Source organism: Myiozetetes cayanensis, unplaced genomic scaffold (genome assembly GCF_022539395.1).
Source record: "Myiozetetes cayanensis isolate MyiCay16 unplaced genomic scaffold, myiCay2020 scf21, whole genome shotgun sequence".
Classification (NCBI taxonomy): domain Eukaryota; kingdom Metazoa; phylum Chordata; class Aves; order Passeriformes; family Tyrannidae; genus Myiozetetes; species Myiozetetes cayanensis.
This window is the reverse complement of record NW_026087423.1, coordinates 4,441,315-4,464,723: the sequence shown is the minus strand read 5'-3', so window position 1 is coordinate 4,464,723 and position 23,409 is coordinate 4,441,315. Positions and strand designations below refer to the sequence as shown.

Genomic DNA, 23,409 nt, shown 5'->3' with positions numbered 1-23,409 from the left:
AGAGTTTCCAACAATTCCTTCTTAAACTGGGCCCAAGCTCCTGTGTACAGCTCCATCCCAGGCTCCTGCCTCTTGTCAACCACTGGTTGGCATCCAGTTCAAGACTGTGTCAAATCCACATGAAGGAAATAACTGTCCCTTCTCAGGAAGAATCTATTTACCATCTATCAGTTTTTAACTTAGGGCACTTCCCAAAGGCAGTGCCCTCCCTGGGAGGAGTTTTCTAAGGAGTGACAGGCTGAAACAGTACATACCTGCCCCCTGCACCCCCAGAACCAGCTCCAGGCGTGGGGGCTGTATTTTAGTCTAATAATCTGTGAGCAGACTTCAGAGAGGCAGAGAGCACAGAACCCAGGAGTGACTGTCCAGCACAGATCTTCATTGCACATTATCCAAGGAGACACAAACCCTTTGGTCACTCCTCTGCACATACCTGTGTGCTATTGCCTCCTGCAGCAGGTGCATTCGGTCCCAGTACGTTTCTGGTTCGAAGCCTGAAACACATGACATGTAACAATTATCTAGTAAAGCTACTTTATTTCCTTAGTTTCAAGATTTCAGTTTTTCTCAGAAGACCTCTGAGCACTTTTTCTCCCCTAGACATTTCTTTTAGTCGCAGTTTTTTCTGTCAGCTGTCCCTTGAACGCCATCTTATTAGAGATGTGTCTTGTACGCTCGTCCCTGAATTCATATTTTGTGTCTCCTGAGATGAAGGAGAGGAACATAAAGGTATGTGTGGAGGGGACAAGGAAGGAGATTGGGCTGCTGTGTATCACCAGAGTGCTCTGAAAATACTTAGTTCAGTCAGTGGGGCTGAGGTGACCTCGCAGCATGTGGATTTGTCACGTTTGTTTTACATTTACACCTGGACACTGGGTCAAGGATTAATGAAAATATCCTATTTGTTATTTTAAAACAGAGCCTTTTGCTAAGTGTCCCTTCTCATGATGCAATTTTGCCCCTCTCTGCAAGGGGACAGAGTTCTCTGATCTTTGAGTTTCCACCTGAGACTCACCACAACATTGTCACTGGGAAGGGCGAGGTCACACTGCAGAGAAGGAGATTGCAGTTTCTAGCGCTTAATCTCATGTGCAAACACTCTAACCATGAACGTAACCATGGCAACAACAAAAAAAGGATGGCAGTGGTGAAAGCCTAATCTCACTGAGGGGGAGAATAAACAAACACAGGATACAAATGCAGAGCAGCTGTGGGTCTACCAGCAAAACAGACTCGGTCTGTCAAAGGAACAGCCACTTGCCACGGGCTCTGTAAGGGTGTGAACTGTTAAAGATCACTGGGGAGACCACCCTTCCTGTGTGTTGGTGTTTCCTGCTGCCCACCTCACCCTGTTCATGCTGACTGTGCTGCCAGCACGGCCTCCTCCAACACCACCTTCCTCAGGGGGCTGCTGAACCGCAGAAACAGATCCCTCAGCCACCTAACGCCTGGATGGTGAACGAGGTCCTTTGTGCCAGCCACGTGCCAGCAGTGCCCCGCCTGGGGTAAAGGGAGGACCCCTCCTTACCATCAAAGAGATGCTCACTGCCCTCCTTCAGCAGGCAGCTCACGTTGAGGGGGATGAAGAGCTGAGCCCGCAGGGGGTCTCCGTACAAGTAACTGGGCAAAGCAAAGGGGCCTTCCAAGACTGGGACGAGCAGGAAGCCACAGGAGGTGGCTTTCCGGTGCCAACCCTGAACCTGAGAAAAAATTCAAACAATGAATCATAGGACATCTGCCATCTGACGAGGAGCACTTCTGTGCAGGAGAGCAGCTCGTTCCCCAGGAATAGATCAGCCATGCTCAGCTCTGCCCAGGCTCAGCTCGCACGGCAGGCACACCAACGTCCTTGCAAGCGAAGCAGTGCGAGCACAAGGCATCAGGCTTGCCTTTTTCTGAAGTGCCACATCAATCAGAAAGCACTTTAAAATAGGACATTTTTCAGGAACTGATTCAGCCTACTTATCACCAGTGGCTAAACACTGCTGCTTTACTGGAACAGTGCAATTGATTTTAAATAAAAGCAAAACCAATTACCCAGTGCTGTCTGGCTGGGTGGGGTAAAACCTGGTGTTAAATAATTTGAGTTTTACAGAAGCTACACAAGAGGAAAAAATGTCTAAAAATTAACAAGTGACACAAACCACTTATATTTTCAGTTCAAAATGTTTTCAGCAAGTTTAAAAAAAAAAAAAAGCTAAAAAGCATTGCTGAACAGGAAGAACACAATGCTTGGAAAAGCCTTGTTATGAAAGCAATTCCAGTGAGATTTAAAGTTTTAAGGTTTGGGGATAGAAGGAATGCAATGTGAAACAGATTCTTTTCCAAAGACCCAGCTCAGAGCTTAAAATTTGCCTAAGGGGGACTTAAATTTATCACCTTGACCTGTGCTGATCTCTGCATGCTGTGCACGAAACCCACTGACAGCAGAACACTGCCCTGCAGACAGAAGGACTACAGACAGTGTGATAAACACTGACCAGATGCAGCAATGCCTACAACCACCAGGAAAATTACTCATGGAAATAAGGGCAGATCCAGCCCACTGGCTCTCTCCTAACACTTCCCACGACAATGCCCCCGGTTGTTTAAGGGATCCAGAGGCCAGCCGGGCGTTTCCGTGGCCATCCAGAGCACAAGGACTCTCACCATCTCGAAGAGCACGGCTGCAGTCACTGCCATCCAGTGCAGCTTGATTTCAAAGGCAGCATTCAGGGAGAAATTGCCATGGTAATAACAACTGCACCACTCCAGCCGGTCCGTGCGGTTGTTCACATCCACGTCCAGCGTCACCGTCCGCTGCTCGGGCACCGTGGCAGCTGCACAGCCGAGGAACGGGGGGCATTCCAGGGATGCACGAGACACAGGGTGGGAGGCAGGGCAAAGAGCAGAAGAACCCAGATAAGCTATTTGTAATGAATTTGTCCTCCCATTCTTCCCCAGATCTTTTTGGGCTGGCAGAATAGTCCCAGAATGCCGCTCATCCAGACCACAAAGGACAAAACACCTCAAGTGTTTGTCGTACCAGGGGTATGTGCTACAGAATCACCTCCCCGAGCAGTCCAAAGACATTTCAGCTGCAATAAAGAGAGAACCAAGAGTCCAGCAGCTAATTAGGGCACCAGTTGCCTGTTGATTAAGTGTGGCTAGACAACATCTATGGCTTTTTCGTACCCACAACATTCCAAATATTTCTATATGCCCCCCCCCCTGAAATTTCAACAGGGCACTGTTACACAGGGCAGGAGCATTCCAGGACTTTCCACAGCTAAAGGAGATTAGAAGTTAAACTCCTTGTTTCTTTAACCCCATATCAATATCCCACATTACCGCAGTGCTAAAACTGCACATCCAACACTTCTTGTAAAAGCAGGAAAAGTCAGCCAAGACATGCAGCAGCCTTCCCATCACTGCAACACCTCCTGGTGCTCTGCAGCAAGGGCTGGGAGAGTGCCCAAGATCCGGCTCCCTTGGTGCCCTACACCCCAGCATCCCAGGGAAGGAAAATCTCGGGTGTGAGGCGAGAGAGGAGGAGAAGCACAGCGAGTGGAAGGGACCTGGCTGGTGTCACACAGCAAGGCCAGGGACAGAACCCACATCTCCTGACTCGGACACCAAAGTCCTGCCATGAAACACGTTGTCACTTTCAACGTGTCTTTAGGGAAATACATAATTTAACATTTCCATGGTGTTTAAAATGGACACAAAACAATGGGCTGCAAGGCCACTATTGCAAAAATGTTTGCCCTTTCTATTATTGGATGCACTGAGGGTAGATGTTGTTATTGCTTGCTTAAATAGTATATGTGCAACCATTTTTAGGATCAGCTTTTAAAATTATCTTATAAATTAATGACTTAATGGTGTTTAAAAAAATACTGATGTTCTTCCTCAAGGTAGATGGGAAGTTCCCACCTTCACTTCCACTGCAAGTTAGCTGGAGCCAGATTTCAAGTTTATAAGGAAATCCTTTATATTGCTATAACTGCAGCTTAAACAGGAAAAAAAAGAAAAACAATAAAAATGAAAGAACATAATCCAGTTTTGTTTCCTAAATAAGAGCCATTTCTATCTTTGGGAAATGTACCATCTTCAGTTTCTCAGCTGGTCTGGTATTGTCAGACAGACCAACACCTGGAGTTGCTTTTTCTGGCTCCTTTGCAGTGGGATATCACTGTGAGTGCAGTGCTTGTGGTCAGAAGGTTATGGTGCCAATTTTGTAACAAAGTGTGTTGGAAAACATCCTCCTGAAAGCTGTGAAGCCGAAGCAGCTCAGCCAGAAGGGTGCTGGTCATTAGCCAGGGGGGCAGTGCTAACACCACAGCAGCACTGGGTGAAGAATGAGCTCCCTGCTCCCTTAGACTGTTCCTTTGCCAGACAGTGCAGACTCCCTGTTAGGGCTGGAGCTTCTCTCTCCACCCGGTCTGCAGCTGCAATTCACAGGCAAAGCAAGAAGGACACAGTCCAACCAGGTGAGCTAATCCAGAATACATTAAACACTGATGAGAAACATCCATGTGTCTGAATTCAGAAGCTTCAGATTAGAACCAACTTATTTTAAGAGAATAAACTTTGGCTTCCATAGGTCAGATTTTAAGAGGACTCACCTGCTTCCCAATTGTCTTGTGCTAGTGAGTATTTAACTAATGGTTTACTAAGCAAACGGGGAGGAGCAGGCAGGTTATTCTCCAGTCACAGACTCCGCTACACACATGACTACAATTGCTAGTGCATGCACTGCTACAAATCAAAAGGGACAAGATTAGGTGTATCACAGGTCAGACTTCCACTGGGAAGGGAAAGGGGCAGTCACTGGGCCAGCGATTTGGGAACTGGGAGGGATAAAGATTTGAGAGATACACGGAGCTTGTTCCAGAGCTCCCAATGCTTGCATGCAATTTTATGTCACAGCCTGACATTTAGGGAAGGTGGGGAGGGGAAGAATTAAAAACCACAACCAAATCAAGACCAAGAGAGGAACAAATGAAGTCACGTGGACCAGAGGTCATCTGGGTTTAGTAAAGCTCTTTGCCTCAGATGAACTGGTGAAGTTGGTTTTTTTTTAATACTGTTTAGAAGAGGGACAGCACAGAAATACCATTTAAGCCAGTTTCTTTTTAAGAAAAAACTTGCACACCAGATTTTTCTACAAGAAATTATAATTCCTGGAATAATCAGACTGCATGTGAGCAATCTGAAGACATCGTTCATTCAAGGACTGCAAATTGGTTCAATAGCAGAATGGACATAATTCCAACTGCAAAGAGAAAGGACAGCTACCCAGGTGTGTAATAGGTGACATCCTGCAGGAATTCACTCTGTTCCCAGTTAGTGTCAAAGGAAAGGTGGGAGAGCACTGAGGCACCTTCTTCCTCTGCTCCTTCGCTGAGTCTCAGCCTTCTCACCTCCCCAAAGAGGACAGACATAGGGAAGTGAAGGGCTTTTCTTGGGCTAAATAGTGAGTAAGAGATCAAACCACGAACAGGATCTGGCCCAAGTGCCTCCAGCCTCCACAGCATTTCATGCCAGCCTACATTCAGGCTTCAGCTCTGGCCACAGAGCTAATGAGGTTGGACACCAGCCAAGACAACAGATTTATCGTGTGACAGGGAAAATATCCTGCATATGTTGGCTTCAGGGAATTAACCATTAGTTCAGACTTCTTTTCCTTAATGCTTTCCCATTTCTGATGCTGTTCCTCTTCAAACACGGCTTTCAGAAATACAATGATTACTGTGACTTCAGGTTTAAGAGATACTACACCAGCAGGAAGGCACTTCTCAACAGAAGGTCAAATACACATAACAGGAGAACAGCAGAGTTTTCTTTTTATCCTTAAGTGCTGGGCCTTTAACAGATGCATCTAAATAAACCTGAAGTTGCAGTTCTACAGCAATGATTTTTCTCTTCATTTTAAAGAGGGAAAGAGGAACAAAAGCAAGTGACTCAGGCTGGCCTGGAAATGCAACAAAAAGCTGACAAAGCAACACGGTCAGTCATGCAGCCAGTGTGTTTCACGGGCTGGTAGAGGCAGCCAGTGTTCTTCTCCACACATTATAGGACATTAGATGCTATTTAATGGGATCTTGCCCAGCAGCAAGATCTTCCTACTGCTTCCATACCACAGCCATCATTTGTAGCTGGGCTTCACAGATTTAATATAAGGAGCCTGGCTCTGGTTCAGATTAGCTGAGAAAGCCTCCAGCACATCACAGAAAACTTCTAACACATCTGGATCTCACTGTGGCTTTTGCCATTAGGAAGCAATTAGACATGTAATTTTAAGAACAGTTTCATTGCTCTGCTGTTCTCATAGGTTGTGAAGAGTCTCTGTTTCTGTGGGGAGACAAAGTATTTTCCTTTGTCAATTCTAGAGGTTCAAGAACAAGGAATATTTTAAGAAATAGTTTTTGTTGTAGCCCGGTCCTCAGAAGTCAAAGTTGCCTGCTCAGCCAGTGAAACACACCTCCAGCACACGAGAACAAGTCCACGTGCAAGACACACGTAAGGCCAGCATGAAATTTGCAGCTTTACTGCTGGTCCACGTGAGATCATCCCCTTGGCTGGCTGCTCTTCCCCTTGCAAACTCTCCCCCTGAACTTCCCCAGCTGTCACCTGTGCTGTGCATCTACCTAAGAGTGCAGCTGCCTGGCTCCGTCCTCCGAAACTGCGGCTAAAGGAACTGTGCCTACTTGCATAGGAGGCGGGGCGGCTGGGCAGCCAGGGCAGGAAGAACGCCGGGATCTCGGAGTGCAGGAGCTCTTCTGCCACAAAGGCCACCTCAAACCACTTCCTCTGGAAGGCGGAGAAGTCGTCCACAGCAGCGGTGTGCCACATGGCAGGCTGCTGCATCCCCACTGCACAGGGCAAGGACAGCTGCAGTTAGAGCCACACCGAAGGGAGAGAGGGAGCTCTTGATGGAAAAGAGGCAGGAAAAAAAATTATGTTTTCTGCAATTTTTTTTTTTAACCAAACAGGCTGAATTTCCTCTCCTTAGATCGGTGTTTTTGGTTGCTCCCAAAACGCATTCCTGCTCCAGCACCCACAAGAATCAAGTAAATCCTAGAGATTATGCAAAGGGATAGTGAGGAAAGTCTTGTAATAACACAGTGCTGACCTCGGTCTGGTTCTTTGTCCACCACAATCTTGTAAAAATAAAAGCCATAAATAAAGGTTCGTAAAGCTTCTCCAGACGCGTGGACAATCAGCTGCTCTTCCAGCATTTTCTGAACAAAAAGAGAGAGAACAGAGCAAACATGATGAAAAAGAAGTCACTCTTCCAGTCACAAAAAGAGGTTGCTAAAGAACATTAGGAAATAATTTTCTTTCTCTTGACATCTTTTTGTCCAGCTATGTGCCTAACGAGAATACCAGCAAAGTATTCAGTAAATGTAACAGATTCCTTATCCGCCTGAGAAATTGTGTTTGACCTTTCCACAGATTTCTGCCCTCCTCTCTAACCCTGCTCTGGTTTTATAGGTGGATTTGTAGGAAGGTAGGAGGTTGGAAACATTCTGAGTTCTCTGTTAATTGAAATGGGATCTCAGCAGAGGAATGAACTCCCAGACATTTCCAACTGTCCGCCCCTGACACAGTTCAATACAGAGCAATCCCTTGATGAACACTAGCAATGTTCCTGCATAAAATGTGTCTTCTTCAGCATCCATAACAGAGAGGTCATGTGCTGATTTTATTAAAAGTTCATTAACTAATGATCAGAAGGAAAACCAAAATCAAATCGTGCTGTAGTGCCTCACAATTGCAACACAGTGCAGAGCTGTGGGTAAGTACAAGCTAACTGGAGATTGTACACAGAAGTGTCAGCCCAGAGAAGTGGGGAAAAATACTGCGTATTACTACTGGAGGACATGCTGTTTTGTGATAGGGAATCCAAAAAATGTCATCATCACCTCCTTCTGTTGAACAATTTTCAGTACCTATCAATATGAGGATATCAATACGCAGCAGAAATTATTGCTATGCTTTCTTCTACAATTCTACTTTCTTCACAGAGTGAGGTATTTCTGGCCCTCCACACGCCCCTGGACAGTTCCCTTACCTGCATTATGTCAATGGCCATGGCCTGGGTTTGCACACCCTCCACATTATTGACCAGCCAGTGCACGACTTCTGCACTGATGAAGCAGTACGGGGAGAGGCCCTTCTGTTCCGAGAGCAGCTGGATCCCTGTGCTGAATCACAGCAAGTCACACGAGTTAACACAGAGAGACTGAGAGTTCTTCTACGTAACCCAGCCAAAAATCACTGCTGGGCGGGGGGAAAGTGTGGGTGGGGGATAAAATACAGGACAAGAAATGCACAGTGCCCCCACAGTGATGTATCTTTGGCTTCTGGTAACAAGATGAAGAGTTGACACTGACAGCACTTCAGTGACTTACTGGGAATTCCTGCTTTGACAAGATTCTGGCATTCTAATAACTGAAGTCTCTGAATCAACACTCGTACCTCAACTGATATAAAATTCCTCATTAGGGAGGCTGGAACTGAATAACAAAAGGAAGTTTGAAATTCTTCCCCAGCTGACATGGGGCTCTCCCCCTGGAGTGACTCTGTGCCTCACGTCCTCTCAGCAAACATCTCAGCAGATGTAAAGCATTTTCATATTAAAAACTTACGTGGGGTGTTTCATGGCTTCGAGAATCTCCACCAAGGTGGAGGAGGAAGTCAGAGCACTCGTGGAACACTGCTGAGAGCTGTGAACAGAAGCACAGTCAAAAATCAAGGAAGCTTCCAGATTTGTTCAAATATGTACACTTCAGAGAAATGCTCTCTCCTCTCAACAATGACTGTCACATTTATTTCCTTCTTCATATCAAGAAGGAAAGCTAAAAGCATCAGACCTGTTTTTTCCTCCCTGAGGCCACCAGGACATGGCTGTGAGGACCCAATGCACACTGTACCACGTACAGCTGTACTCAGGAGCCACTGAGAGCAAACATTTTGAAGTTGGCTTTTTTTTTTTTACTGTAATATACAACAGGAAACAGGTGTTAATAAAGTTTATTTTCAGTGTTGCTTCCTCCTCAGTGGCCCGCTTCCAGGTCAGAATCTCTTGCATTTCATCAACCTGCTCAATCCAATTAGACCTGCAGGGCCCTCCTTTGCCAAACAGACAGAAGATGTCAATTCAGAGCCTGATTTTCAGCTAACAGGTTTCAGAAATGGAATATCTTCATTCTTGAAGAATGAAGCTCTTCTTGTGGGTGGAGAAATCAGGCCTTGTGTTCGTTTAATTCTGGAAAACTGGGTTGCAAGGCTTATTTTACTACCACTCTCTCTGCACGTGGAAATGCTGCAGGAGGGTCTTGTGACAAGTGCCTGGCAGCACTGACAGACAGCACAGCTTGTTCTCAGGTGCCTGTTTAAGGGCCCATTCCTTGACACCACAAAGGGGCTGTAACTCAAGAGCACTGCAGTGCTTTTCCTACCTGCCCTCTGCAGCTCCAGCTGTGCTGTACCCTGGCTCTGCAACGTTCTGGGCACTTCCCAAGGTCTGGGTGCTGCCCCTGTCAGGCACCTGCCCCGTGGTTATCAATGTGTTGCCATCTGAGGCTGCAGGAACTGACTGATCTATAGAGACCTGGGAGGAGTAAACACAGCAACATCTTCATAAAATTCACGATGTAATCCATTTTCCCCCCTCCCCACATCATCTGTACCTCAGCTCAAGTTAGTTAACAACAGGCAATACTATAAGGAAGCACAGGCATATGCAGAAAGGATAAATACAGTCTTATTTTTGTCATCACCACAGAGCTCCTGACAAACAAGAAATTCAAACCCCAATAAAGATGAGGATCACCAGCCCAGCAACAACTGTGTTGAGAGAACCACTGGCAGACCAACACCACCAGTCCCAAGCTGACATTTTCAACCGTGAATAACTGTGATTATAAACACACAATGCACAGCACAGGGCACTTAATCACTATGGGAAAGTAGTAAGCATTTAGCAAAAATAATTTCAACTCTAACTCTCAAAAATATGCAAATGTATCACACAGAATTCAGGTTTCATAATGCACAAAAAAAATCAGCTCCTCTCCCCTCCTTTCTCAGGGCAGTGTGAGCAGGCTGGTTGGCACCCACCCACACCTCTGTCGCCAAGACAACAGGAACACTTTCCTCCCGCAGGAACACTCACACCATTCCAATGGTAGACTGAATAGTTCACAAAATTAACATAAAATCGTTTCAGAGAGAACATGAATGCTGAAGGACTCAGCAAAGTACAGGCTGTAATTGCCATCTGTCATTAACACGGCTGGTTTAGGAAAGGCACGTTATATAAAAGCTCGAGAGGTGGGGGAGAGAACACGAACAGCACAGCAACTCCAAGTCAGGCTGGTGTAAATATGAGGGCTGCTCTGCTGGGATGAATCCACAGCACACAGCTAAAAATCACAAAGCTGGGGGCTTGACTTAGGTCTGTCAGCCAAGAGTCCTTTTTTATGCCATTTCTCACATCCCAAAGATCTCTAACTCCACAATGGCAGATGTTTTTTTGGGCAGTCTAAAACCAGCAGATGCTCCATCCAACGTGGACCCCACAGTGCCCACAGCCAGCTAAAGCTACTCTCCCTCCCCAGAGCCACTTCAACCAGCAGCGTTTTCTATGGACACAATGTGTTATTGGTAATCCCTAACTGGTGTTAAGTGCACAAACAACTTCTGTCACAATGACCCTTTGAAGTCAAGATCACACCAATATTTTCAGCCCTTAGTTGTTTAAGAATCCAAGGGCACAATTTGCCTTGGATCTCCCCAGAGCCACCTGTCAGACAAACACCACAGAAGAAATTCAGCCAAGAACTAGATGAGGGAGCTGTTGCCATTTTGTTCCGTGAGGGAACACAGAAAACAAGCACTTACTGAAAAATAAAAACAGATGCTTTAGTAGTTGCCATGACAGTACTGCAAAGGACAGTGAGACAGGGCACAGGAACATCCAAAGCACAGCACAAACACTGACTGGTGGAAGGAAATAGTTGCATCTGCCACTTTTGTCCTGCTAATGCTGCACATCTCCCTCTCAGCGAGCAGATCTGCAAACACGGGTTCCCCACACGGCCAGCTCAGGACACGAACGCTCTCCGTCACCTCAGTCCCAAAGCCCGAGATGACAATGACCCATTCCAAACTAACCTGGCAGTAGAAGGCTGAAGCTGTTCGTGGGCTGCGAACAAAATCCATAAAGAAGGCCCCATCCTGAAGGCATCAGAGGAAGCAGGCCCATTAATGGCAACAGCAACAAGGAGTTGAAGAAAAGCAAATACAAAGTTGTGCAAGTATGAAATGACCACAGAGGGAAAGTATGAGGAGAATGCAAACCCCAGACCCAGAATGTCAGATGCAGCAGAATGCAGAGCATCAGCAGTTACTGACACACATACCAGGACTTTCTCTCTCGGTAACAAGACGTTGCTCTCCCTTAGCACAGATACTTTTCCAGAATTTTGGAAAAGCACATTGATCAGAAGCCAATTGAAACTAAAGCCTTCCCTCCATACTTCACAGGAGAAAGACTCGAGCTCTGACGTTTGTGGGGTTTCCATCCCAAATGCAAAGCTGAACAGTGGTACAGAAACCTGTGCAACTACAGGTGTAATGACAGGACAGTTTTGGGGTTTTTTTTCAGTCTGTTAGTTATTCAAATGATAAAGAGGGAGAGGCAAAGAAGCTCTTTTCAGGAAGCACACTCTTCCTCCTTAAATGCAGGTCTGGTATGGTGCAAAGGAAAGGGAAGAAAAACTCATCACAGAGATCCTTCCAACACCGTGTTTAATGCTTCAAGCAAAATTCAACAGATGCTGCCTGTGCTGCATTCCCACCTACTTGCAACCCCGGGGTGAATTTATTCCCAGCTGCTATTCCAAGATGTGTCAAGATTCTCTTATCACAGAAGACAATGCAGTGGAACCCAACTAGATTTTCATTCCTCATTTGCAATTCTTTATTCTGTTCCATAGGCAAAATATTTCTGTCTAGTCTGCAGTTAAGATGCTTCTTACCTTGGTATGTACATATAAAACATTTTCTGGAAAGAATCAATACCAGGGTTACATGGCTGATAATTTACACAGTGCCAAGCCCCCTGGGTCCACAAGGGCAAAGATTCCCAAACAGATTGTGCATCAAGGGAACTCACTGTGTTAAAATCCTACTGTGTTGCCCAGTAACTGGCTGAAGGGACTTGCCAATTCTACTCTGAAACAGAGTAAAGGTGGAGCCAGTGGCTCAGTTTTGGTCTGGAATAACTCCAGCACTGAACAGCATCCTAGAAAAGCACTTGCTCCCTTGGCTGCTGGCAGGGCACAGCTGTGACCATTTGTCAGTACTTTGACTCTCAGTCTGCAGACAGCCAAGAGACCAAGGGCTGGGGCACCAGGCACACACTTGCTGATGTTCCCACATGAGCACAGAGTTCCCTGACACGGCTACCTGTCCACTGGCACCTTTCCAACAGGCATGAGCCATCAATTTGGAGATCCCAATTGCTTATCTCCCAGTCCCTATGTGTAAATATTTACAGGAGTGTTTACTGCTGTGGTGTGAAAGGCCCTCAATTGATAACAAACTCCTCCAGAGTCTCCAGTCAGCCTTCTAAAGAGGCTTTGGAACACAGTTGCTTTTAACATTACTCACGATGGCATTTGCTGGAAGCACAGTCTGTTAATTTGTTCCCAACACACCACTGTGCCCTTGCTATAGAAGCCAATTTTGCCTTTTTCCCCTCAGAAACAGACACAAAGTTCTTCTCTCCTGTGTCCTACGTGGAATTTTCACCAGTTTTACTGATAGAAAGAGACAATTGAGATTGATTTCTGTTTATAAAGAGGGAGGCTGAATTTTCAAAATGGTAGAAGAGGAGAATGCAAAGCCTGAACTGGTCTGAAGCTGTACTGCTCTGGAAGTCTGCAAACATGCCTAAGGTCAGGCTCTGCACCTACTTTTTCAGGTCTAGTACAACCTGCTCCAGACTCATCTGTGTTCTCAGAGCACTCTAATTGTACAAATAGATGTCTCTTACAAACATCATCACTGCTACTCCATCACTTCAACTATCAATATCCAGATCTCCAGAGTAACACAAGGTTTGCCCCTGCTCGTGGCAGAAAACTGTGAATGTTGAAACATTAGACACTAAAAGAAAAATACCGAAAGAGCTGGTTGACAGTGGTTACTCTGAGAACCTTTTCCCTGCAATATTTCAACTTCTGAACCCAAATACAGATTACACTTAAGTCCCCTATCTTTATTCAGCTCCTTGTTACTTCTGATGAAAGACCTCCATATGTCAGAACACAGAAAAAAACCCAAACATTTCTGGTTGGACTTGGAGGCAGAGTTCCTGCTCTCCTGGCACTCACAGGACACTTGAGAAGAAAGGTTGAGGAGTAGCACAGTCTTTTTCTTCAAGTGTCTGAAGAAAGTTCCAGGAAGACAATTTTCCCCAGCCTGGAGTCTGGCCAGTGAAGGAATGACACCTGAATCACTTCTAAGGAACACATCCTCTCCTCTGAGCAGAGGCAAGAGACTCAAGTTCCTGCTGTTAAAATTCCACTCAAGCTTCACACAGTCACGGCCTAGAGCCTGATTTTGCTCTCCAAGAGACACAGAGATGCAGACAGGACTGTACTGCTCAATCTGACAGTCCAACCCCAGTTGAAATGAAATGTGATACTAGAAAAGGGACTAATTAGCAAATAGCACCTAGATCAGCAAAACACACTGAGATAACACCCCAGGGATTCCATACCACTGCCACAGTTACAGAACTGAAGGGAGGTTGTGCCCCAACTTCTTCTTATACCCTTGCACACAAAGGCCAGTACAGGACCAGTCCTTGCTGGATTAGAGGGTAACACATGGTATGATGTAGCCATGTGCTTAGAGAAATGAATCTTTGATTATTTGAGAAATTCTTATGTAAAAATGGTAGCTAAAGAAAGACCAGAAAGTCTTTACCTTGCGAGGGCTGTCCATATAGGTGGGTGTGATGGCAATGCTCCCGCTCTCCGAGGGCTGCCCAGAGCTCTTCCCAGAAAGCATTGCTGCTTGCTGCTCCCCCAGGGTCCTGAAACACAGGGAAGGAATCCAGAGTTTATTCAAACACACTCTGTGTCAGCTTTACCTGAAGGCAACTGCAGAGGGGCACTGAGTCAATTCAACCTCCCATAAGTACCTCTTACCCCACATAAACAACACAGATCCTTGAACTCACTCAGTTCTGTTCTGCATGTGCAACACTAACTTAGCACTACAAATATTAAATCTCTTGTGTATTTAACATAACATGAGGCAAAGTTCCCCAACTCTGCATTAGTCAGCCCAGGTGGAATATGTAGGAAGGATGTTCTAGTGCTCTTCACACAGCCTGTAGAGACTCACTTCTGACTGGCTTCCATCTGCAGCAGAGCTGAGAGTGCTGAGGTTCCTTTCTTCCCAATGGGAGGTCCAGACTGCTCCAGAGAGTGGGTAGGAATTGGACCAGCAATCTGCAAGCCTTTCATGGCAGATCCTTTCTAACAAAGAAAAAAATGGAAGCGCAGACTCAGTCAAGCTGTGCTTAACTAGTAAGCAAGAACACAACCTCATGTCAGCAGGACTTTATTAAGTACACATTCAGTGTGTGAACTGGGAAAAAAATTGATACACATTAACCAGTTTCTCATCATCCTCTTGAAACCACTGTTCACCAGGAATTCACCCATATGGTTCTCTTTTCCCAATCCTTTTCCTAAGACTGCAGCATGGAGACAAGCCAGCCACAAGTTCCCAGCTAAACGACCTCAGAGATCCCTTTTGACCAGTTATCTGCATCACAGGGTGCAATAACGTTCTCAGGCTGACCATCCTGCAGCACAAAGCATGGTGCCTTTGCAGGGAGGTGGCATCAGACTCGTGGTTAAGAGAAGACCCACTGAGATGAAAATAGAGCAGCAAGAGGCCAAGGCCTGGATGGCTCTGCTGGCAGTTCAGGGTGAGAACTGTTCTGAGTCTGGTTCCAGCCACAGCAGCATGGGATACCCATGCCAGGTAAATATAACTGGTTCAAGAACAGAAAGGTGTGAACAAACACAAACCATCTAAAACCAGCCCAGCATGTGTGGGTCACCCACGGACACAGGCCATGGACCCCCAGCCTGCCCGGGGTGGGCTCAGGTCTGTCAGCACCTCATGAGGTGACTCAAACCCAGCCCCCGCCCCTGCCCCCACCAAGCGCCGCCTCACCCGGATCATCCTGTCGGATCGATGGCGGCGCCGGATGCGGTTCAGCCCCTCCACGAAGCGGATGAATCCGTCCAGGAGCTGCCACTCCTCCTCGTCGGAGCGGGGCCTGTCCCCGTACACGTCGCAGTGCGCCTCGCCCTCCACGATGCGCTTCGTGGCGCTGATGCAGGCGGGCAGCAGCAGGAACCGCGTCCGCCAGAACTTCAGCGACTCGATCAGGCTGCAGAAACACGGAATTGAGGCCAGTTCAGCCGTTTCCCAGGAAGGATTTCACACAATCTAAAGCACACGTGTGCCCGCTGGGCATCTCGGCGAGCACAGGGACCGTGTCACTCTGCTACCCCTGAGTCAGAACGAGCAGGTGGGCACAGGAAGGCTCAGCAGAACAAATGTCAGTAGGAACTATTAAAACACTGATATGCAGAAAATGAGGCCGCTGTAGCATAGGGATGTATTTTCTTTCCTGTAAAAGATAGGATACAAAGGCTTTCTCTCTAAAAATAAGCACGCGAAAAGGAATTTCAAAGGGACACAGCAGCGTAGGAGGCATTTTGACTGAGACCTGAAAAGATGACAAAGACTGGTTTCGTGGAGAGAAGATGTCAAAAAGGCTGTTGATGCTAGTGGAGATATTCCACATTTCTAATAAGCACTGCACTCCATAGCTTAGGAGCAGGACTGCAGTCAAGCCGAGTACTCAAGCAAACCTCCAACAGCTTCAAAATACATGGAAGTTTTGAGTCAGATCCAGAAATGAGTAAGAAGCCAAGAAAAGCATCTGTGTGGTACAAAATGCCATCGTATTTCTTTGCATTTAGAAGAAAAAAAAGTATTCATGCTGAATTTTGTGATCGAGACTCGGTATCAAAGATCAGATAACGCACCAGCAACACAAGAGTGAGGTTCCTACAAGGCAACAGCTGCTACCACCAGACAGCAAAAGCAGGCCAGATTTTCTCCCTGGAGTACTGAGCATTTGTGGGCTGAACTTGCTGATGAAATTTTAGGTCAGAAAGGAAAAGAGGCAATTAGGACACAGAACGGTCTGGATGGAAAAGGAGATCTCACCTGAAATCCTCTGAGCCAGCAGAGCAGATGTACTGATCCAAGTAATTCCACTTGTACTCTTCTAGTCTCTCATGGGAAAATTCTACCCAGCAAGAGACAAATTCAGAGTCAGAGTGTGAGGGGCACAAGCTGTAGGTGTAGTTTATCTGAGCAGATTCGTATGGATACCTAAAAGATCAAACACAAACATTGATCTCAGTATTATCAATATAAGTGCTTCTCTTTCTTCTCCTAAAGAAGGTTCTACAGCATGTTCTTTCAAGCAAGCACAGACAGCTGGAAAAGAATGTTCATCTGAACATTGGCAGCAAGCTGCTCAAGCAGAGAGATACTCACTTTGGAAGGTACCGAGTCACAGTGATGATTTTGTCTTTCAAGGTGACTTTGTGGAAAGTACGGCCCATACTCAGCCAGTACTGATCTTCCTCCTCAGCTCGATTTCTGGATACAAGGCCTAGTTGTGAAAGGCAAACCCCTTTCAGCTCATTGCACTAGTCAGATTTTAATAAATTGTGCCCATAGACTCCAGAATTGGAGTCCAGCATTGTGCTTCTGAACTCAGGACAAACTAAAATCCACCTTCCAGGCCATGTTTTTAGGAAACACTTGTACAATGAGTCTTTTGTTCTTACAGTTCAGATTTGTTGGTATCACGACCAAAGAGGGGTGTTTGGGATTCAAACACCTCCCACTTGGAACTTCTCTGGTCAGACCCACCAGAGAAGGTGCTGAGCACCTGGTGTGAGATGTGATGGGAAAGCTGGGACCCACTTTCACTTCCTCCCTGTGCCTTATTCCTGGAACTTAAGCTTGACACTTAACCTAAGGAGCCTTGCTGCTCATTCCCAAAGCAGCATTAACAATATATCCCGTTCACCTGTATTCCCTGCTCTAAGAACACTGTGCCATGCTGACTTGCCAAGGGAATATCCAGGAAAAAAAGATAATCAGAAGTCAAACAGCGAGTCAGATTCTCTCCAAGGAATATGACGCTCCCTTAACCCACCCTGGTCCTCTGGAGCTTAACTCAGTTTAGCTGACTCATGGTTTCAGGACAACAAAGCTTTGCCTTGGACCTCCACAGCTGTTCTAGTGTCACCAAACTGCTTCCAGAGACACACAGGTGGAAGCTTTAGGGCTGTCTTCTCCTAGAGATGTGCCCTGCAGTCAGCACGTGACTTGTGTTTAGGAGGTATTCACCCAAAGAGCACTGAAGCCATTGTTCTTTGGGTTCACCATCATGAATGTGAGGCCAGTTCCTCAGTAAAGTTAAAAAAATCCTGCACCTGTCCCTTCATGGTGCAGCCTTTGTGCTGCCCCAGGCAAAGCTCTCTCCCTGCAAAGACTTTCATATAACACCAAGGAACAAACCAACCAAACCAAACAGAGGCTTCACTGAGCACCTGTGCCTCATTCAAGGTTGCAGGGGCTGGCAGCAGGAAAGACAAAAGAGGGAACCGTCAGTCTGGGGTCACTCACCTCGGCTGTAGAGGGGACTGCTGCTCAGGGGGGGTGGCACGGCTGGGGCCGGTTTCTGTGGCTTGGGTTGCACAATAATTTGATAGCCTTGCATGAGGCGCTGACAAATAAACTCCTCAAACACCTGCTGGGCTGTCATCTGCACTCCTTCCTCATCCCTCCTGGACACAAAGGGCAAGCAGACCACAATAAGGAAGCTGACACACACCTGTTCTTAGCTCTGTGCCTCCCAGCTGAGGTCTGTGGCCGTGCAGGGCCCCGGGCAGTGCCTGGGAACGCCTGCCTGTGGCAGCAGGAGGGAAAACCGGCACCTTTGGAAACAGGGGACGATCAGCTGTCTGACTCCCCAGAGAGGAGTTTTCCAGCACTTTGCAGACAGTCTCAGGACAGGTTTTGTCCATGTTCAGCAGAGCTCAGAACTGCCAGTTGGCAGCAACGCTCCAGCCTCTTCCACAGTGGGAAGTGAGAGCAGAGAGGGATTAAAGACACATCGCTGTGGCATCTCATTACAACTCCTTCTGCTCTGAACTTCACCTTCCCGCTGCAAAGGGACATTTGACATTTCTTTTAGGTGTTGCTTCATTAGTCCTGCTACTCACTATGTATTATTTCAGTCACCCTGACTAATATTTTTATTTCGTTTCCATAAAGCAGCAACATGAACAGGTCTTTTCGTGCCTTACAAGCTGTGGAAAGCCTGAAAAATGCTGAAGATTATGAGAAAGCTTCAGTAAAAAAAACAAAGCAACTCTATTAAAGAATAGTTACCACAGACCTCTGAGACAAGCTGAGAAGTTCTATTTATCCTACCAGCACTGTTTTCCAGCAAGATTCTTTAAGCTAAATATCCTTGAGAGTGAGGATAAGCATCTTAAACACTGCATGTCCACGTGCATTTGCTCATTTAGTGTTTCCAAAACACTTGCTGGAAAATAGATTAACAAAGCTTGAGGTTGGGTATTTTGATCGAATACAGCAACAGAAAAGAGATGCAAAAATTTGTGCACATATTCTAACATAAAATCTACAGGACACCACACTGAGGGATGGTGACATTGGAAAAGGTGCAAGGTTATCACGGGGAAAAGACAAATCTTAAGTATTCTGCTGCTCTGTTAGGAATTCATCCTTCACTTGCACAGGTTCCAGTGATCCTCTTCCATCACCTGCTCCTTAAGCACTCGGATTCAAGGCATTTACAGAGAAGGTGCTGGCCAAACCTGTCAATGTCAGCCTCTGGCAGCAGGTCATAGCAACCCTCGGTGTAATCGTTCTGCAGGCTCTGGCGGTCCGGGAAGTAATCGGTGGTGAGGGGGAGACAGGCCGGAGTAGTGAGGGATTTCCAGTCCACTCCAACTGTACAACAGAAGCCTGGCACTACGGGGGGAGCAGACAGCGTCAGAACTGCCTCGTTGTGTCACGGGGGGCACACGGGGGGGGCGTGTGTGGGCACCCAGGAGAAAAGGGGGTGCGGAGGAGGATGAAAGGAGTGCGTGGAGAGGAGCGTTAGAGAGAATGGGGGACAAAAAACAGGGTTGGCGTGAGGTCAACAGGGACAAAAAGGGGTGGAATGGGAAGGGAAAAGGAAAATAGGACAGGAAGAAGGGAGGGAGAGAAAGAGACAGAGTTTGTTAAACAATGCAGTGCACATGCTGCTCAATCCCATCATGCAAATGGCATTCACAGTTAATACATTTAATTGTCTCTTGATTGAAAGCTAGAGCTGACACAGCCACCGCTCTTCCAAATTACAGCAAGTCAGGTGCAGTTACTGATTATTAATAAACAGATCAACATTCCACGTCTGAACAAGAAAATCAGACCAGTTTTGCATCCTAGACAACTGCAGAAGGAGCTGGAGAGGAGGAGAGAAAGAATGACAGACCAGCCTCTTTCTGGAATAGTACAACAGCAGAAAAGGGAGCATTTCTACAGTTATAAAAACAGAACACAGATCCAGAGGGGTGGGAAGACCAGAAAAATAGCAACTTGGAAAGCAATCCTTTCCCAGAGTTATGCTGCAGTTTTGAGATTACAGAGATCTTAAATGAGACATTTAACTAAGTTATACCAAATCATCAGCTCACCACTGCCCTGCATTCTGACCTGACTCAAACAATCTGTATCAAGGCCCTCGGTCAAATACTGATTCTTAACTTTTTATCACAGAGATCCTACAGACAGACTTCTTTTACTGTAGAAGTGTTAACACTAATGGCAGGAACACTGCACAAGAAACTAATACAGGACAGAAAAGAAACATTCTGTAAAGAAGATGTTTCTCAGGCACTCCCACACTTGTTTCAGTGTGAGGTGAAAGCAGATATTTCTCAGTAAAAGTACCAAATGCAGAAAGTGACTGAACTACTTCTGCTTCAGTGAGCTGGTGCCAAACAAACTTCTCCTACTGAGAGGCAGAGACGAGTTCAGCACCTTTTTGCATAATAGTCTGGTAAGGACAGAATTTCAGATGTAACACAACAACCAGCTTCACGTGTTCTTCAGAGCTCCAGAACTGCAATCCCAGAGGGACCCAGGACAGGGGGATCCTGCAAATTACTGCAGGGCAAAACAAACCACTGCCAAAGCCAAGGAGGCTCCTCACTTCCTTGCCTGCCACCTCCTGATGCCTCTACATGTGAACGTGCCCTTTCCCTCCCCATCTGCCCACCTGTCAAACTCTCTTCCAAACCTCCCTCTTGCTTACTTGGATCTGGAGAGCTGGAGACAGCATCCTCCAAGGAATCCTTGTTCTGAGTTTTGAGGTTCACCCCTGCAAGAAAGAAATAACGGGGTTTATTTTGAGCAATTATGCACTTGCCCTGAATTTCAAATAAAAATAAAGTAAAAGCATGCTGATGTTTTAGGATACAGCGTTTCTCTGCTGGGGAAGAACTCAGGGTTCTGCACAGCAGAAAAACCCACAGAATCAATTAATGAGGAAAAACATATCTTGGATCAAATTCAGACATCTCACTAGAAGTGCTCAGTAGCCAAAAAACAAGCAAAACCCACCTCCTAAAATAGTAAAATGTATCTTGTAAAGTAGATGTCAAAAAAGAGCAAATAACAACAAAAAAAGAAGTCATCTGTAATCATTTAGCTTCATAATCTCAAAGGTCTGAGGAACAAAGTACTTTCAAATATAATCAGTACCCAAAGCTAGATTTTTTTTTAATTGGTTTTCTCATTTTATGAACAAGTTAAGAAGAATTTCAGAAAACACAGGGGAAGCAAGAAAAGAAAATAAAACAGACTTTCACTGTAGGATAAGAGAACCCATATATAAGGTTCTAGTTATCTAAGACTCTGAAGAGTCTAAGTAATTTTTGAATACCATAATACAGATTTACTTCAATTCTACATTTCTAGGCATAAACTACCAGTACATATTTCATCCTCTGCCAGGGGGCAGGGAGGAAACAAAACAAACAGTTGATTTTTTAATCAGCAAATACAAACTACTCTTACCATGCTAAAGATTTTAAAAGTATTCATTAGGTCTTCAGTGCCCCTAAATAGGTTCAATATTTATTGCAGACTGTTTAAAACTACCATGTTCTGAAAAGGCAGCAACTTGAATTATGTTTCAGCCTGTAAGATACACCTTGGTCCATATTTCAGTAAGAAAGGAAGTTGTTATTCATTAGGAAAAGAGATAAAATGATAGAACTTTGAACAAAATTCAGCTTATACTAACATAAATAAAGACTAATAAGGGACTTAATACCAGGGAAAACTTATATTTAAGTTTTGATTAGGACTTCAGACACTGTGATTCCTCTCATTCTCAAATGGCTTTGTTCTAAGCAGCCTATTAACCTGGAAACCAGAGACTAAAACTGCAGCTCAGTGAAGCTAAGCCAGCAGGATGCTTTGGTCCCCCTTGACCAGTTGTTCCTGGCCCCCATTTCACATCTGTCTGCTGTATTTGCATCGTGTCTGTGTGTTTACAGTGCAATAATCCACACAGCAAAGACAAACCCATTTGGAGCAGTTCCCTGAGCTGGTACAAAAGCTGCTGTGGCACAGGAGAGGGAACGAGCAACTAAGGAGACAAGAGAAACTGCTGCCTTCAAACCATCTACCAAAATACAGATTTCAGGAAGCCCCCCAACATTTCAGAGAAGCATTTTTTTAAACTAGCTTGAGTGGATTTATCCCAGGAGATCGGTAACAGCACCAGAGCTGTTACCCTCTCACAGAAAGGGTGGTCACATCTGCTGCCATGGTGATGCCAGGGAAACGGTGCAGGAGCTGCTCTAAGCGCCATTCACCTTTCACCAATTCCTGGTGCCACCTGCCATCCACTCCGGGAACTGCAACAAGATTTATTCACTGAGCTATCACCTCCCATCTGCGGGACAACAGAGACAAACGGCCAGGGAAATACCTGGGGTCGTTTCTCACTCAGGGTGAGTCCATGAAAGCAGAGGGTTGGTCACAAAAACCCCAGAAAACACAGTAGAATGTTTAGCGTGGATTATGTGCATGTTTAGTTGGTTTTTGTGTCTGGACATCAGTGTTTTGTTGTTGTGGAACTCAGCAACTGCCTGAGTTTATAATAAGTAAACAATGACCATCTTTCTATAATAAAGGTTCTAAGACATACCTGGAGAAGTAGAGACACATTAACCAAAGCAAACCAAAACCAACAAACCAAAAAACTGCCCCACCCCAAGAAGTCCAAGTAAGAGCATCAACAGATGAACAGTGATCAACAGATCACTCAACACCACAAACTGGTTTTGCATTATTGGCTCTTCCTCCTTGGCAATGCCTGTGCTCCCACCTCCCTTGAGTCCTGCCCCTGTCCCCCTGTCACCACCAGGGAAGGGCTCGTTCAGGGCTCTCCCAGCTCCAGGCTGTGCCCCTCACCTGCCCCGTTGCTCCCAGCCAGCCCGTTGGAGAACTCCTCTGTCCCGCCGAAGCTCAGGAAGGAGCCGCTGTCCCCCGGCTGCCGAGAGCTGACGTGCCTGGAGGAAAACACAACAGCGTGGATTGTACAGCCCCTCCCCACTTGTGCCATTCACTCCCTGCTTTTGACAAATAACAACAAGGACCAGGCTGCCAGCCCTGCTGCCTCGGCTGAGCCCACGGTGGATCCCGGCTCTCCTGCCAGTGTTTGCGGAGATGGCAGCACAGAGAGGCTGTAACAACATCCCACACCTGTCCAGGCTGCTTGTTCCCTGCCTGCAGCAAGAGCCAAAGCACTGCCTGTGCAGGACAGCAAAGAACCAGTTCCTTGTGTCCTCCCAGGAGAGAAATAAAGCTTAGCTGGTTATTTACAGATCTGATTTCATGGTCCACAAACCACACATTCCAAACTGAGCCAATTGCTTTGCACGAGCACATCATCCACAGAGACGACAGAGATCCAGAGAAGGGATTGTCAGGAATATGACATGAGACTGGTGTCATGACAAGATGCTTTAGCACACTAAGATGTACATAGCAAGTCATAAAAAGGCTTTTTTTTTTTTTTTTATTAAAGCAGAACTAGGGAACAAAATTGGTGAGGATGACAATTATGGAACACTATGGAATACAGGGATTAAAGTATTGTAAAGGACAACACAAAATATAAGATAGGACAACGATTTTTCT

The 23,409-nt window shown here is 46.0% G+C and overlaps 1 protein-coding gene across 1 annotated transcript in view; it reads right to left on the bottom strand.

Moving 5' to 3' along the window:
* The window catches only part of DEPDC5 (DEP domain containing 5, GATOR1 subcomplex subunit), a 40,254-nt gene that overhangs the window by 2,066 nt on the left and 14,779 nt on the right, over nucleotides 1–23,409 (bottom strand). The window contains 18 exon segments of the mRNA XM_050318815.1: nucleotides 434–494; nucleotides 1,529–1,700; nucleotides 2,650–2,819; nucleotides 6,633–6,857; nucleotides 7,118–7,226; nucleotides 8,060–8,192; nucleotides 8,637–8,714; nucleotides 9,450–9,601; nucleotides 11,167–11,229; nucleotides 13,990–14,098; nucleotides 14,413–14,546; nucleotides 15,256–15,475; nucleotides 16,324–16,491; nucleotides 16,660–16,777; nucleotides 17,803–17,963; nucleotides 19,023–19,179; nucleotides 20,510–20,575; nucleotides 22,681–22,778. Coding sequence (XP_050174772.1) covers nucleotides 434–494; nucleotides 1,529–1,700; nucleotides 2,650–2,819; nucleotides 6,633–6,857; nucleotides 7,118–7,226; nucleotides 8,060–8,192; nucleotides 8,637–8,714; nucleotides 9,450–9,601; nucleotides 11,167–11,229; nucleotides 13,990–14,098; nucleotides 14,413–14,546; nucleotides 15,256–15,475; nucleotides 16,324–16,491; nucleotides 16,660–16,777; nucleotides 17,803–17,963; nucleotides 19,023–19,179; nucleotides 20,510–20,575; nucleotides 22,681–22,778 — 2,394 coding nt within the window.